This window comes from Aulonocara stuartgranti, assembly GCF_965226115.1.
Source record: "Aulonocara stuartgranti genome assembly, chromosome: 7".
Taxonomy (NCBI): domain Eukaryota; kingdom Metazoa; phylum Chordata; class Actinopteri; order Cichliformes; family Cichlidae; genus Aulonocara; species Aulonocara stuartgranti.
In genome coordinates, this window is record NC_138945.1 from 68835972 (window position 1) to 68851430 (window position 15459).

Sequence of the window (15459 nt, forward strand, 5' to 3'; positions counted from 1 at the left end):
TTAGAAAAACACATTAAGACAATAACAAAGTCAGCTTACTATCACCTCAAGAATATTTCAAGGATCAAAGATCTGATGTCTCAACAGGACCTGGAAAAACTAGTCCATGCATTCATCTTTAGTAGGCTTGATTACTGTAACAGCATCTTTACAGGTCTACCTAAAAAAATCAGTCAGACAACTACAGCTCATTCAGAACTCTGCTGCTCGAGTCCTCACTAAGACCAAAAAAGTGGACCACATCAGTCCAGCTCTGAGGTCCTTACACTGGCTGCCTGTCCGTCAGAGGATAGACTTTAAAGTTCTGATGCTGGCCTATAAAGCTCTGAATGGTTTAGGACCAAAATACATCAATGACCTCCTGACCCAGTATGAACCTTCCAGATCCCTCAGGTCATCTGGATCCGGTCTTTTATCAGTTCCCAGAGTCAGAACCAGACACGGAGAAGCTGCATTCAGCTTTTATGCTCCTTATATCTGGAACAAACTCCCAGAAAGCCTCAGATCAGCTGAAACACTCAGTTTATTTAAATCCAGGTTGAAGACTCACCTGTTCTCAGCTGCATTTGAATAAAGCACCAAATCCACACTTTAAGCTTAAATTTCAAAACTTACATTTAACTACTGATTTTATCGACTCGACCGGACTCGTTCCCGGTGGGTGATGGGCTCCGCCAGGGCTGCCCTTTGTCTCCGGTTCTGTTCATAATTTTTATGGACAGGATTTCTAGGCGCAGCCAAGTGGCGGAGGGCTTTCGCTTTGGTGGCCTCAGAATCTCATCTCTGATTTTTGCAGATGATGTGGTTCTGTTGGCTTCATCGGGTGAGGGCCTCCAGCTCGCACTGGAACAGTTCGCAGCCGAGTGTGAAGCAGCGGGAATGAGGATCAGCACCTCCAAATCTGAGGCCATGGTTCTCAGCCGGAAAAGGGTAGAGTGCCCACTCCGGGTCGGGGATGAGTTCCTGCCCCAAGTGGAGGAGTTCAAGTATCTCGGGGTCTTGTTCTCGAGTGATGGGAGAAGGGAGCCGGAGATCGACAGACGGATTGGGGCTGCAGCTGCAGTAATGTGGATGCTGCACCGGTCCGTCGTGGTGAAGAGGGAGCTGAGTGTAAAAGCGAAGCTCTCAATTTACCGGTCGATCTACGTCCCTACCCTCACCTATGGCCACGAGCTGTGGGTAGTGACCGAAAGAACGAGATCGCGGATACAAGCGGCAGAAATGAGCTTCCTCCGAAGGGTGGCTGGCCTCTCCCTTAGAGATAGGGTGAGAAGTTCGGCCATCCGGGAGGGGCTCAGAGTAGAGCCGCTGCTGCTCCACATCGAAAGGAGCCAGCTGAGGTGGTTCGGGCATCTGACAAGGATGCCCCCTGGGCGCCTCCTGGGTGAGGTGTTCCAGGCATGTCCCACCGGGAGGAGGCCCCGGGGCAGACCCAGGACACGCTGGAGAGATTATATCTCTCGGCTGGCCTGGAAACGCCTTGGTGTTCCCCCCGATAAGCTGGAGGAGGTGGCTGGGGAGAGGGAGGTCTGGGCCTCTTTGCTTAGGCTGCTGCCCCCGCGACCCGGCCTCGGATAAAGCGGATGAAGAAGGATGGATTTTATCGACTGTTTTTTGCTTTGCTTTTTTTTTAATCAATTTTAAATCATGCTTTTTATTTGTTTTTGTTTTTTAATGTCTCTGTAAAGCACTTTGAATCACCTTGTTGTTGAATTGTGCTATAGAAATAAACCTGCCTTGCCTATCCATGCATTCAGGTTGACCTATCAGAGAGAGGGACAGATCAGCCGATGTTATATTTACATATTGTTCTGTAATTATCTGTGTTGTGTGTTTATCAATCGCTGTAAGTATCTGATGAAGCTGGTTGAACATTTGGTTTTGTTTGTCTTATCTCGACCCATTGAAATGTCAAACAAGTAATGACAGGGTTACAATATGCCTCCAAAACAAAACCCACTTTGCTGAAGTCTGCCACACTAAATACTGAACCTCAGTGCTGTCCCGTCCATGTTTGCTTTGTCTGTCTTTATGAGGACCATATCAGCCATAATATTCTAGACTAATCTTACACAACATGGCAAAAACAGGCAAATTCTACTAAAGTCCAGAGAACACGAAATTGTTTATTTTGTTTTAACGGACATAAATGTGATCTGTATACATGTGTGAACTTTGGCAGATTACTCTGAGATTCAGGAAACGGGATACGTCCAAACTGCGGCAGAGGTTTAGTTAGTGTGCATGTTTCAGTGAGCCTTGGTCCCATTTGGTTTGCATCATGCAGGTGGTTTCTATTTAGACTTGATTTGCTGCTCCTCCGGGGAACAGATAATGCGACCTTCCATTGGCGCCTCTGGGCAGCGTTACAAAGAAGAGAGGGGCATCTCTAAAAATCCCTGCTCCCTTCCCACTACACAAAGTCATTTCCAGTCTTGTCCACAGTCTGAATGTTAACAACGTGACAGCTTCGAGCAAATGGGGTTAAACCAGCTAACCGCACTTTCTTTGGTTGTTCTCGTGGAACTGTATGGACGTAAACAATGTAAATACATTAAGGTTTAAAAGTCCCAACTGTTCACAGCCACAGTGTGAAAAGACAAATGGGGCTCTGATGTCAAACTAAAATCCCCTCGGGGCTTTCTTCTCAATAATCTGGAACACATTTGGCCTTCGTCAGTTCATTTCCCCCACGACTGCCAGCCAGCTTGTATAAAGTCTCATATGACTCAGCTGCGCTTTTGAACGCCTCACGAGCCTTTCCAGTCTCGTGCTATGACCATTTTGTAGGGTCACTAATGTGAGACGAACACCCGTTTCTCATCGTAGTCCGTCTCCTCCCCCACCATCGAGCCCAGCCCCCCCCCTCCATTTAAAAGGCCTGGGCGTCCGGCTGGTCCTGTTGTGGCAGCTCAGTTTGGGGTCGTGCAGGAGGTTCCACATGAGCCAGATTTGGGGGACGCTGAGGCTGTGAACAACCATGAGTTCTCTGTAAAAACAAGGGTCGAACGTCTGAAGGTGAGGAGCTGCTGACGGTCGGGGAATTCCAAAGGTCCGAAAGCCCTGATGTCGCGATGGTTTGATGCCGATCAGCTGGAGGCACATTCCCAGAAAGACATCGTCGATGGGGAACAATTCCACCTGGAAAAAAAAGTCATTCGAAATCATAGCATTTTTGATAGATGTGTGAAAATGCTCACTTTCTAATTTGAAGTACCTGTCGACAGGCGGAGCTCAGTCTCTGAGCTGTGTGTCCCGACATAACGAACCCTCCTCCGCCAGCATAATCGGGGTACAGACCCCCTCCGTACAAAAACTCTGGCACATAGTATTTGGAAGTGCGCCGGCGAATGGGTTTAGCACGGATAATAATATCACCGATAAACAGATCCTCGTTTGGCTGTTGGCCTCGTAGCATTTCCAGTATGTTTTCCACATTAACATACACATCAGCATCACCTTTGAAGATGAACCTGGATAAGACGAGATAAACGTAAGCTGAGCACCGGAAAACAAACTTAAGTCGGCTCGATTAATCGACACTGACTTGACACGAGGACAGCTGCTGTTGATCCAGTTCAGAAAGTGTGTTTCTTTTAGCGTCAGGTTGAAAAAGGTGTCTTCGAAATCCCACAGCAGGACGTCCTTATAGGTTTGACTCTCGTAGGACAGGAGCTGATCCCACAGAGGCAGAGCGGTTCGATTCTTGGGAACACCCAAGAGGAAAACTGTGCGGATGGACACGTCATTTTCAAAATGTCCTTCCTTACCCCACGTCCGGCGTACTACCTAAGAAAAAATGAAGCACAAAGGTTGTTTAACTCGACTAAGAGAGTAAAGGTTTTCCTAACACGCTGCCCAGACACTTTATAGACTAGGAGCGGTAATACTCTTCATTAGGAATCATGTTTATGTCGATAAATTGAGTTACGTCCCACATTCAGTCACTTTCTTTGCTCAGTTTTGTTCCTTAATCCACTCCTGCCTTAAAGATGCGCTTGATCCGTATCGACCGGTGCTGGAAAACCAGATTACGTAAGTAGTGATGCCGTGGCATGGAAAAGGAACTAAATTGGTTATTAGAGCCTCAAGTTTAGTAAGACGCAGAAAATACTGAGACATACACTCAACAAAAATATAAACGCAACACCTTTGTTACTGCTCCCATTCCCCATGGGATGGACGTAGAGACCTAAAATTCATTCCAGATACACAATATAACCATCCCTCCCAAACAGTGGTCACAAATCAGTCCAAATGTGTGGTAGTGGGCACATCTGCTATATTGAGATAATCCATCCCACCTCAGAGGTGTGCCACATCAGGATGCTGATCTGACATCATGAGTAGTGCACAGGTGTACCTCAGACTGCCCACAACAAAAGGCCACCCTGGAATGTGCAGTTTTTTGCCCTATTGGGGGTCTGGGGACCCAGAACCGGTCAGTATCTGGTGTGACCACCATTTGCCTCATGCAGTGCAACACATCGTCGCATGGAGTCTATCAGATTGTCAATTGTGGCCTGTGGAATGTTGGTCCACTCCACTTCAATGGCTGTGCGAGGTTGTTGGATATTCGTGGGAACTGGTACACGCTGTCGTATACGCCGGTCAAGCACATCCCGAACATGCTCAATGGGTGACATGTCCGGTGAGTATGCTGGCCATGCAAGAACTGGGACATTCTCAGCTGCCATCTGCCCTGAACAATGTGAACCATGATTCATCCGTGAAGCGCACACCTCTCCAACGTGCCAGACGCCATCGAATGTGAGCATTTGCCCACACAAGTCTGTTACGGCGACGAGCTGGAGTCAGGTCAAGACCCCGATGAGGACGACGGGCATGCAGTTGAGCGTCCCTGAGACGGTTTCTGACAGTTTGTGCAGAAATTGTTTGGTTGTGCAAACCAATTGTTCCAGCAGCTGTCTGGGTGGCTGGTCTCAGACGATCTTGGAGGTGAACCTGCTGGATGTGGAGGTCCTGGGCTGGTGTGGTTACACGAGGTCTGCGGTTGTGAGGCCGGTTGGATGTGTTGCCATATTCTCTGAAACGCCTGTGGAGACGGCTTATGGTTGAGAAATGAACATTCAATGCACGGACGACAGATCTGGTTGACATTCCTGCTGTCAGCATGCCAATTGCACGCTCCCTCATTGCTTGTGGCATCTGTGGCATTTTGCTGTGAGACAAAACTGCACATTCCAGGGTGGCCTTTTGTTGTGGGCAGTCTGAGGTACACCTGTGCACTACTCATGATGTCAGATCAGCATCCTGATGTGGCACACCTGTGAGGTGGGATGGATTATCTCAATATAGCAGATGTGCCCACTACCACACATTTGGACTGATTTGTGACCACTGTTTGGGAGGGATGGTTATATTGTGTATCTGGAATGAATTTTAGGTCTCTACGTCCATCCCATGGGGAATGGGAGCAGTAACAAAGGTGTTGCGTTTATATTTTTGTTGAGTGTATGTCCTTGCAGAATATTTTACCTGACGTTTATCAAAATCTGCTGCTATGGATTTCACTGCAATGAGCATATAAGGGGCATTGTTAGACCCTCCTCCTTGTTCCTCTGCTCCTCTGATATGACATTTTTCTGGCTGGTCTATGAGCAGCTTGAAGTTTCTGTTGTCCTTTTCTCTCAGATAAGCCTCAAAGTCAAACTGTGGCATCGTGGGTAGGGGATTGGCCGCAGTCTTGGTCGGCACAGCGTTCTTCCTTCGTGGCTTGGATTTGCCCTTAGACTTGGATTTGTGTTGGGGAGGTTTCGACCTGGACTGGGATTTACATGGAGGTGGCTGGACCCCTGAAGCCCTGGACGGGAACGCCTATTAGGGGAAAATGTGTAAAGAAGACAATATCATTCATTAGCGGCACGTAATCTTAACAGCCATATAATACTCACACAGTGTCCTGCATAATGTTTGTTTGTGACTCTGTATTTCATACTAATGTTGTAAATAAGGACTGAGCTAAGAAATGAATATCATGGTGCAACAACTTCATGACTTTGTGTCACAATCTGATCCACTCCTCCACTTTTATTTAAATCTCAGTTTCTATTGAATATCTCAAAAAACAGATTTTTTGTATATATCGCTGGCAATATAGACCCTTAAACAATATCTGTTTTAATAAAGCCATTAGGCTCGCTGCTATAATACCAACACCTTCATATCAGCAAGTGTAACCTATATCGGGTCATACCCCTTGAAAGTCCTGGCCCACTTTAGCTCCAGTGGCTCCCAGCAGGGTCCGACTGGGGCTGGTGGAGCCGTGGATGTGCAGCTTCCACACAGGTCTATCCCATCCAGTGGAGAGCACAACCTGGAAACACAAGTGTTGTTTGAAAACTGAGTTGGATTTTTCTTTTAATCCAAAAAGCAACAGTGAAACAACGTGAACAGCAAAAAGAGCAACTTCCATCCTTACGTGTCGGGCATACAGCAGGAAACAGAACAGCACCAGCAGCAGAACTGTGCACATCACGTCTCCCTTCACATGGAGGAGCCTCCTCGTCACCAACATCCTTCTCAGCATCGTTTGAAGACGCTGACTGTAGTGAAGTATCAAGCAGGGATGCATTGGTCAGTCCTGCAGCAGCCTGGCAGACTGACTGGTACTTGGAGCTGGAAGACTCGATTTGGTTTTGCTGACTAGTCTGTTAAACTTGTGACGTGAGAACATCCTGGAGCAAAAGCAACAGACAGCATCAAAGAAAAAACAAAGAATCATTTAACGACCGCCCCGTTATTCTTCCCTTTGGGTTAAACTGTCCCAGATATTTATTTCAGCTCTGACCCGCGGTCATCTGATGCAATCGCTTCTTCCACTGTGGAAGGAATCAGTTCAGCAGATTTCCCGGGGCAAACAAATAAGCTGCAGTCTAGATGCCACGGCCAATCCTCTGTTTCACCCACTTTTTACTGTATCACCGATAAACATCCACGCAACAATATCACTCGTGCTTTTTATGAGCTGATGCGACTGTTTTTCCCTTTCACACCAAATTCTTCACTGGGTTCAGGAGTGGGAGTGTCTGGGTCTTGTGTAAGGGAACACGAAGGTACCGAGAACTATTTTCTAAGAACGCTGTGTCCCTGAAGCAGACATAACGGCATAAATTAGAACAAGAACACAGAAGATTATCAGCTATATTACAAATATAGAAACACGCATCTGCTTATTTCTTTCATATTTAAATATATCGAGTGTTTTCTTGTTAAAGCAATTCATTCAGACTTACCCGCGGAGGCAGACAGAGGGTCAAACTAAAAACATCTGGGCTCCAGCGTGGGCTCCTTCTGTTCTAACAAAGTAAACCGACTTCCAGAGTTCGTAGAAAACCGCGAGGGGAAGTAAAATAGCGCACTTCTGTCCGTGTGCTGTTTTCATGAGTACGAAAGATGCTCAAAGACGAGATGAAAACCCTGAAGGTGTTTCTCTGACCTGGCGCAGGACGGCTCTCCTCATGCTGCGTTAAGGTGCTGTAGGAAATAACACGTGTTCATTGTGTACCGTGGCAAACGCTAGCCTGTCTTACTTTTGGAGCGCTAATGGTTAAAGTGTGAGTTACTGACTCGATGTGGGCGTGGCTGAACGAGCTCAAAAGTAGAGTATCGCTCTACGGATACTTTTCAAACGCAGTTAAAGTAGACGATCAACGCGAACAGCCTTTGGGAGGAGATGTATAGAAATATGTCAATAAACCGGGCAAAAGCAAAGGGCATATGCAAAGATATCAGGCTAGTGATGCAAGTTTTTTGGGGGGTTTTGCCTAATAAACTGTAAAAATGTCGCTATAATACAGGACAGCGTGGGCAGTGGCTCTGGTCGGCAGTAGGGAGGAGTTAACCACTGATTCAAACCAGGGACTGCATAAAACATTTAAAAATGCAGTAAAACTTGGAGTGTTGTTCATGGTTTTGGTCTTGTTTGTTTCTACCAGGGATTTTAGAGATGAGCTCCAACTACAGAGCAGACTCAAGGAGACGTTCAGTGGCATCAAGTTTGATGGTGTCCAGCTTTTGATGCAGGTTTGCCACCACACCGTGAAGCAGAGGAAATACAAGAGAAGGTGATGATATAAAACGGTATAGAAGGAAATGTAAAAGTCATCCTGCAGTGCGTGTACAGCATTCAGACTCCCAACTGCATTTAAAGCTACGTGACCCACTGTTGGCAGAACCGTGATGATGTTTTCTGTACACAGTCCGTGGCTTTGTTGGCCCAGGATGGGAGTGGGGTAACTACGGCTGTATCCCAATTCAGGGTCTGCAGCCTCAACGATCCTCAAGCGCCGCGTACTCAAAGACCGCTAAGGCCGGAAGTGAGAGGCTTGTGAAATGGGCGGTCTAGCCTCCGTCGCGCTGCCCAGGTTGCCTAGCAACCATGATACTAACAGCTGGAAACGTGTCATACAGCTTTGTTTGACAGAAATGAAGGAGAAAATCTTTTGTTCATGTGTTTGTTTGTTTCTACATGAGCTTTGATCATTCTCTGTGAGATTAAGCTCAGCTATTGGACGGCGTATATTTTAAAGGCTTTAAAACCAAGTAGAGCTGGGCGATAGAACGATAACGATATGTATCGCGATATAACTTTTACTCGATAGAGAAATTAAGCTATCGCGATAGACCTCGCCGCTCTTGTCCTCTTAAAATAATTTTTTTTTTTTAAAAAAAAGGTCAGCCAATCCAAATTAAGTAGCGCAGAGCCGAACCAATCACAGCCGCAGCGTCACGTCGCGTGACTTGTAACTTACAGCACAAGTGCCAAGCCGCACGTGTGTTTGTTTGGGAAGCAGCCAGCGGGTAATGGAGCCAGCGCGTAATGGAGGAAATGAGTGTGCCGACTAGAAAAATCAACCGAGCGTGACCGAAGAGAAAACAGATGATGGTTCCAACGCCGGAGAGATTGTCGAACGGAAGAGCCATAGAAGTTCCGTAGTGTGAAGGTATTTCGGTTATTTCAAGTCTGACAAAAAACAGAGTAGCGTGCACTGTAAATTGTGCCGAAAGCAAGTCTGGAAATACAATAAACTGGTGCATGCGTCACACTGTGCGCCACGTTATTGTTTCGGTGAAATGAATTTCTACAATACTGTTAATTCTACTCTCTGCAGTGTTTAAATGCTTACATATACACACAGTTACTGTCCCTCCACACATACGACTCGGTTCTGCTTCTATGCCCCAGCTTTGTTTACTTTTTCCTACCGAGGCTTCTAGACTTCTGATTGGCCAACATTTCTGCACGGTTAGGAATCTAGCGCCACCTGCTGCTTTGGCATGTTCATAGCAGCGTTTTCCTTCATTTCTCCCTTTATGTGTGGACGGGATTATTTTTTAAAACGAAAACGGAAAATCTCCGTTTTCAAAAATACCCGTGTACGTGTGGACGTAGCCTCAGTCTCTGACTGGAAGCGCTAATTCGTCATTCGGCTTTTGTCAGACTAAAGTAACTGTTAAAACTGTTTGAAAAGCTCAGCTATACAACAAGGAGAGATTGAGAATTTCCTTTTAGTTCTCAGTTTATTTGATACTGACAAAAGTTAGTCAGTTTTGTCTGTTCTTCTGTAAAACAAACTAAGATTTATTTTTAGAATTAATATTTTGTTTCTAAGTGGAATTGACAATTTAGTCTGTTTCGTTTGTTCTATTTTGAAACTTAAACGCTTTAGCGGCTGCCTTTTGTGTAGTTTGCAATATTTGCCTTTATTTATCTGAAAAAGTCTCATGTTCCTTAAGTACATCTACCCTGTTGAACTTATTATGGGAAATAAATATTTAAATAAAAACAAGCTGCTGATTATTTCACATTTTACTTGTGAGCAACGGCACATTTAAATCTTACAAATATAGTTATTTGGCTGATATCGTGATAGATATCGTTATCGCCTGAAATGAAAAAAACATATCGTGATATGAAAAAATCTCATATCGCCCAGCTCTAAAACCAAGTTAGTACAAACGTCACTAATGTCACATAACTTTGCCGACATGTGGCCAACAGGAATGTTTAATGTTCTTTGTTATTAAACATTCGCACATAAATAAGTGACATAATATTCAGTATGTCTGTGAAGGTTCTCAGTCATCCAGGTCATCGTAGTCAAAGGAGCTTGCAAAGAAAAGCGTCTGGACTTCTTTAAGTTGCTTGAAGACGTTTCACCTCTCATCCGAGAAGCTTCTTCAGTTCTAAGGTCAAATGGTGGAGAGTCCCAGATATAAACCTAGTGGGAGTAACCCCCACAGAGGGACAAAGGACCCCCTGATGATCCTCTAATCGCCTGAGCCAAGGTGTGAAACTGGGTGTGGGTCCCAATCAGCCAGGGTTTCGGGTGTGTTCATTGTGAAACCTGGTCCCACCTTATCATGCGAATTCCTGAGGTCAGATGGCCCAGGATGTGAGTGGGACACATCCAGGCTGTGTCCCCTGAATTGGGACACAGCCAGGGTCTGCACGCTTGAAGTACGCGCACTACGCGTACTACGTACGGTGCGTACTATAAGTACGAGAAGTGCGGAAGTGAGAGGCTTGTGAAATGGGACGGTATACGCTTCGTCGTGCTGTTCAGGTTGCCTAGCAACCATGATACTAACCGCGAGACACGTTACATACGCTTTGTGTGACAGAAATGAAGGAGAAAAAAAATGTTTTGTTGGTCATTCATTTCTGTCATGACATCACTTTGATTAGTTGAATATCAGAGGCTGAGACCACGGGACTGTAAAACATGATTGTTGGGCTTCATTTCTGTGCTGAACAGTCATTTAAGATTAGCTAGTAAATAACAATTAGCTAATGTTGTTCATGAGACTAAAGTCATCTCACTGTGGTAATGTAAATATAATATGGCCAATATTATATATATATATATATATATATATATCTATATATATATATACCGCAGGCATGCCGGCTCGGATGTCGCCCGGATCAACAAGGTCCGCGTCAGGTGTTGAGGAACCAGGGCACCCTGACGAAAAGTGGGCTACTGGAACAAGAAGGCATCGGTGGGCAAGGGACGAAAACAGGGCATTGTTGGAATGCTACTACGCAAGTAACCCCGGCAGAAGGGGCTACATGAATAGGATGAGGGACCTATGGATTCTTCGATACCCAACATCCACAATGACAGCGAAACAACTAGTAGCTCAGTGTTCCAACATTCGAAAGAAGGGACTGCTCTCACAGCTAGAGATTGACGAGGTACAACACAAATGCTACGGCAAGGAGGAGTCAGGACGCCAGGTCAGGGGGGCGATATCATCACCCCCACCCGAGATTGGGTACATAGCCCCAAGTGCGATAGGAGAAGGATCGTTGAGTGCGAGAGGAACTGACCTGAAAAATAGGATCATGGCCAAGCTTGAAACCTGGATCCCCCGTAGCCGGTTACCAAGATTACGTGAAGTACCCTCAGAAGGGCTGCTAGATGATGTTAATGCAGCACTACGGACAATACCTACAACCACGATTACCGACACTAACAAGCTGATCTACAATACGGCAGCAGTGATCAGTGAGATGCTTGGCTACAAGTTGAACAGCGACAAGGGGCAGTACCCTCCATGGAGAAGGAGGCTAGAGGGCAAGATCAAAGTAGCCAGGAGGGAGGTTAGCCAACTAACGGAGTTGCAGAAAGGTGCGACAAAGAAGGTGCATAAGAAATACAGCAAGCTGTCCATACCTGAGGCCTTGGAAACTGCCAAGCAAAGACTCACAGCCTTGGCCAGCCGCTTGAGGAGGTACACCAGAGAGATAGAAGGCAGGAGAATAAACCAGCTGTTCTCCACAGAACCAGCAAAGGTGTACTCTCAGTGGCAAGGGAACAATAAGAGAACAGCACCACCAAGGCTGGAGACGGAGCAATACTGGAAGAGCATATGGGAGAAGGATGCAACCCATAACGGCAATGCTCAGTGGCTAGTGGATCTGAGGGCAGACCACAGCGACCTCCCTGAACAGGGTCCAGTAACCATCACAGTGGCAGATATCCAAGAAAGGGTCTCCAGTATGAAGAGTTGGACAGCACCAGGGCCCGACATGGTTCACGCCTACTGGCTGAAGCTGAAGCTGACTGCACTCCACGAGCATCTGGCAGCACAAATGAACCAGCTGCTAGTTAACGAGAGACACCCGGAATGGCTAACTGAAGGCCGGACGGTCCTGATCCCCAAGGACCCCAAGAAGGGACTGGTCCCCTCCAACTACCGACCAATAACCTGCCTCAGTACTACATGGAAGCTCCTGTCAGGCATCATATCGGCTAAGATGAACAGGCACATGGGTCAATACATGAGCGGGACACAGAAAGGAATTGGCAAGAATACCAGAGGCGCAAAACACCAGCTACTGGTAGACAGAACAATCAGCCGAGACTGCAAGACCAGACTGACCAACCTGTGCACTGCCTGGATTGATTACAAGAAGGCCTATGACTCAATGCCCCACAGCTGGATACTGGAATGCCTAGAATTGTACAAGATCAATGGGACCCTAAGAGCCTTCATCAGGAACTCAATGGGGATGTGGCGTACAACACTAGAGCCCAACTCCAAGCCCATAGCACAAGTCACCATCAAGTGCGGGATCTACCAAGGAGATGCTCTGTCCCCACTGCTGTTCTGCATAGGCCTGAACCCCCTCAGTGAGATCATTAACAAGACTGGCTACGGATACCGACTACGGAATGGAGCAGTTGTCAGCCACCTCCTGTACATGGATGACATCAAGCTGTATGCCAAGAGTGAACGAGACATCGATTCACTGATCCACACTACCAGGCTATACAGCAATGACATTGGAATGTCGTTCGGACTGGAGAAGTGTAGTCGGATGGTAACAAAGAGAGGGAAGGTAGTCAGAACTGAGGGGATTGAACTACCAGAAGGCAACATTGCAGACATAGAGGACAGTTACAAGTACCTGGGGATCCCGCAGGCGAATGGGAACCATGAAGAGGCCGCTAGAAAAGCTGCAACCACCAAGTACCTGCAGAGGGTCAGGCAAGTCCTGAGGAGTCAGCTGAATGGTAAGAACAAGATCCGGGCCATCAACACGTACGCCCTGCCCGTGATCAGGTACCCTGCTGGGGTAATAGGCTGGCCAAAGGAGGAGATAGAAGCCACTGACATAAAGACAAGAAAGCTCCTTACCATGCATGGAGGGTTTCACCCCAAGTCCAGCACCCTGAGGCTGTACGCTAAGCGGAAGGAAGGGGGCCGGGGACTGGTGAGTGTCAGCACCACAGTCCAGGATGAGACAACGAACATCCAAGAATACATTGGGAAGATGGCCCCAACTGACCGAGTGCTCAGTGAATACCTCAGGCAGCAGAAACCCAAGAAAGAGGAGGGAGACGAGGAACCATCATGGAAGGACAGGCCCCTGCACGGTATGTACCACCGGCAGATAGAGGAGGTGGCTGATATCCAGAAATCCTACCAATGGCTGGACAAAGCTGGACTGAAAGACAGCACAGAGGCACTAATCATGGCAGCACAAGAACAAGCTCTGAGCACAAGATCCATAGAGGCTGGGGTCCATCACACCAGGTGCAGGCTGTGTAAAGATGCCCCAGAGACAATCCAGCACATAACAGCAGGGTGCAAGATGCTAGCAGGCAAGGCATACATGGAACGCCATAACCAAGTGGCCAGCATAGTGTACAGGAACATCTGTGCCGAGTATAACCTGGAAGTCCCGAGGTCAAAATGGGAGATGCCCCCAAGGGTGGTGGAGAATGACCGAGCTAAGATCCTGTGGGACTTCCAGATACAGACGGACAAAATGGTGGTGGCTAACCAACCGGACATAGTGGTGGTAGACAAACAGAAGAAGACGGCCGTAGTGATCGATGTAGCGGTTCTGAATGACAGCAATATCAGGAAGAAGGAACACGAGAAGCTGGAGAAATACCAAGGGCTCAGAGAAGAGCTGGAGAGGATGTGGAGGGTGAAGGTAACGGTGGTCCCCGTGGTAATCGGAGCACTAGGTACGGTGACTCCCAAGCTAGGCGAGTGGCTCCAGCAGATCCCGGGAACAACATCGGAGATCTCTGTCCAGAAGAGCGCAGTCCTGGGAACAGCTAAGATACTGCGCAGGACCCTCAAGCTCCCAGGCCTCTGGTAGAGGACCCGAGCTTGAAGGATAAACCGCCCGCAGGGGCGTGCTGGGTGTTTATATATATATATATATATATATATATATATAATCACTGACTTTCAGCTTGTTGTGTTTGTGGATATATGACTGACTTTAATTATTAAACATTCGCACATAAATAAGTGACGTCATATTCAGTACTTTTGACAAACATAAATGTAAATTTCAAAACTCAACCCCATCATTTAATGTGTTTTTGATTGAAATTGAATATTACTTAAACTCTCTTAAATTAACTTCCAATAAAAAAGGTTTATCATTGATTGAAATTCATTCAGAAATGTTTAACGAATGAGCTGTCACAACTTTCAAGTACAAAGTTGTTGTGAAGTCTGTCACATTCCCCCCCCCTTTTTTTTTCTTTTTTCTTTTCTATCCTTTATTTATTTATCCTTCTTATTTCATTGTACTGTATATTGTTACTCTTATTTGCCTTGTATGTCTACTGTACAAACTGAACTGGAATGACTGACTGTTCGCTTTGTAATTTCAATAAAGTTTTGAATAATAAAAAAAAAAAAACTCTTCGGCCGCTCCCTTCTGTCGTATTTTGCGGCAAAATTATCCACACCCACCGCCGCGCTATGAATTGTGGGATATATGGGACCACGAAGCATGCACCGGACCACGCTTGATATTTGGGGAAATCGACGGCGCATTTGGAGTACACTTCAAATTGGGACACATTTCTGGATATGATCACTATGTTATACACTGATATTAATAGTTGTGTTTCTCTTTCAGAAGGCACAAGTCCCAGGTTCAGGGTGGAGAGAGGTATCAGGCAGGGCTGCAGCATCTCACCTCTTTTATTCATTGTAGCCACTGAATTACTTGCTATTACTGTCATAAACTCAAACATAAAAGGATTAGACATAAATAATCACAAATTAATAATAAGTCAGCTTGCCGATGATACAACAGTCTTTCTAAAAAATAAAGAACAAATTCCATTGGCCTTAGATACAATAAAGATCTTCTCTGATGCTTCTGGACTACGCCTGAACCTGGACAAATGTGAACTCATGAGTATCCACAATTGTTCTCACTCTTCTTTGTATGATATACCTGTCAAAAATGAAATCAAATATCTTGGAATCTGGATAACTAAATGCATGGCTGATAGTGAAGAAAAGAATATTCAGAATACAATTGACAAATGCAAAAAAAACTCTGAACCATTGGCTACAGAGAGATTTAACGTTTTTCGGCAGGATAATGTTGACCAAGGTTGAATCTTTGTCCAGATGAATCTGTCCAGCTTGTTCCCTAGCCAT

The 15459-nt window shown here is 46.1% G+C and overlaps 2 protein-coding genes across 4 annotated transcripts; one reads left to right on the forward strand and one right to left on the reverse strand.

Annotated features, from left to right (window-relative positions):
- Nucleotides 1-2106: 2106 nt before the first annotated feature.
- On the reverse strand, nt 2107-7503 carry b3gnt9 (UDP-GlcNAc:betaGal beta-1,3-N-acetylglucosaminyltransferase 9). 3 transcript variants are annotated; one of them, XM_082539388.1, is made up of 7 exons: nt 7257-7503; nt 6443-6566; nt 6218-6337; nt 5500-5838; nt 3548-3789; nt 3218-3473; nt 2107-3141 (listed from the first exon to the last, which is right to left on the reverse strand). In XM_082539388.1, exons 2-7 carry the CDS (start codon nt 6548-6550, stop codon nt 2821-2823), a joined length of 1386 nt encoding a protein of 461 aa, XP_082395514.1. In that variant the 5' UTR covers nt 6551-6566; nt 7257-7503; the 3' UTR covers nt 2107-2820. The 3 variants fall into 3 exon arrangements, with proteins under 3 accessions (XP_082395514.1, XP_082395512.1, XP_082395513.1); XM_082539386.1 differs by having other exon boundaries at nt 6443-6698; XM_082539387.1 differs by lacking the exon at nt 7257-7503 and having other exon boundaries at nt 6443-7250.
- A 294-nt stretch (nt 7504-7797) lies between these two features.
- Nucleotides 7798-14189, forward strand: LOC309710126 (uncharacterized protein). The gene is made up of 2 exons (XM_082539365.1): nt 7798-8087; nt 10926-14189. The coding sequence occupies exon 2, from the start codon at nt 10928-10930 to the stop codon at nt 14147-14149; it is 3222 nt and encodes a 1073-aa protein (XP_082395491.1). The 5' UTR covers nt 7798-8087; nt 10926-10927; the 3' UTR covers nt 14150-14189.
- Nucleotides 14190-15459: the final 1270 nt, after the last annotated feature.

Excerpts from the sequence above, each read along its gene's own strand:
- LOC309710126 (XM_082539365.1), top strand. The coding sequence starts at position 10,928 with ATGCCGGCTCGGATGTCGCCCGGATCAACAAGGTCCGCGTCAGGTGTT.
- b3gnt9 (XM_082539386.1), bottom strand. The coding sequence starts at position 6,595 with ATGCATCCCTGCTTGATACTTCACTACAGTCAGCGTCTTCAAACGATG. Across the intron at positions 6,338-6,442 it reads TCCTGCTGTATGCCCGACAC|GTTGTGCTCTCCACTGGATG; the intron begins GTAAGGATGGAA and ends TTGTGTTTCCAG. Across the intron at positions 5,839-6,217 it reads TGGGCCAGGACTTTCAAGGG|GCGTTCCCGTCCAGGGCTTC; the intron begins GTATGACCCGAT and ends TTCCCCTAATAG.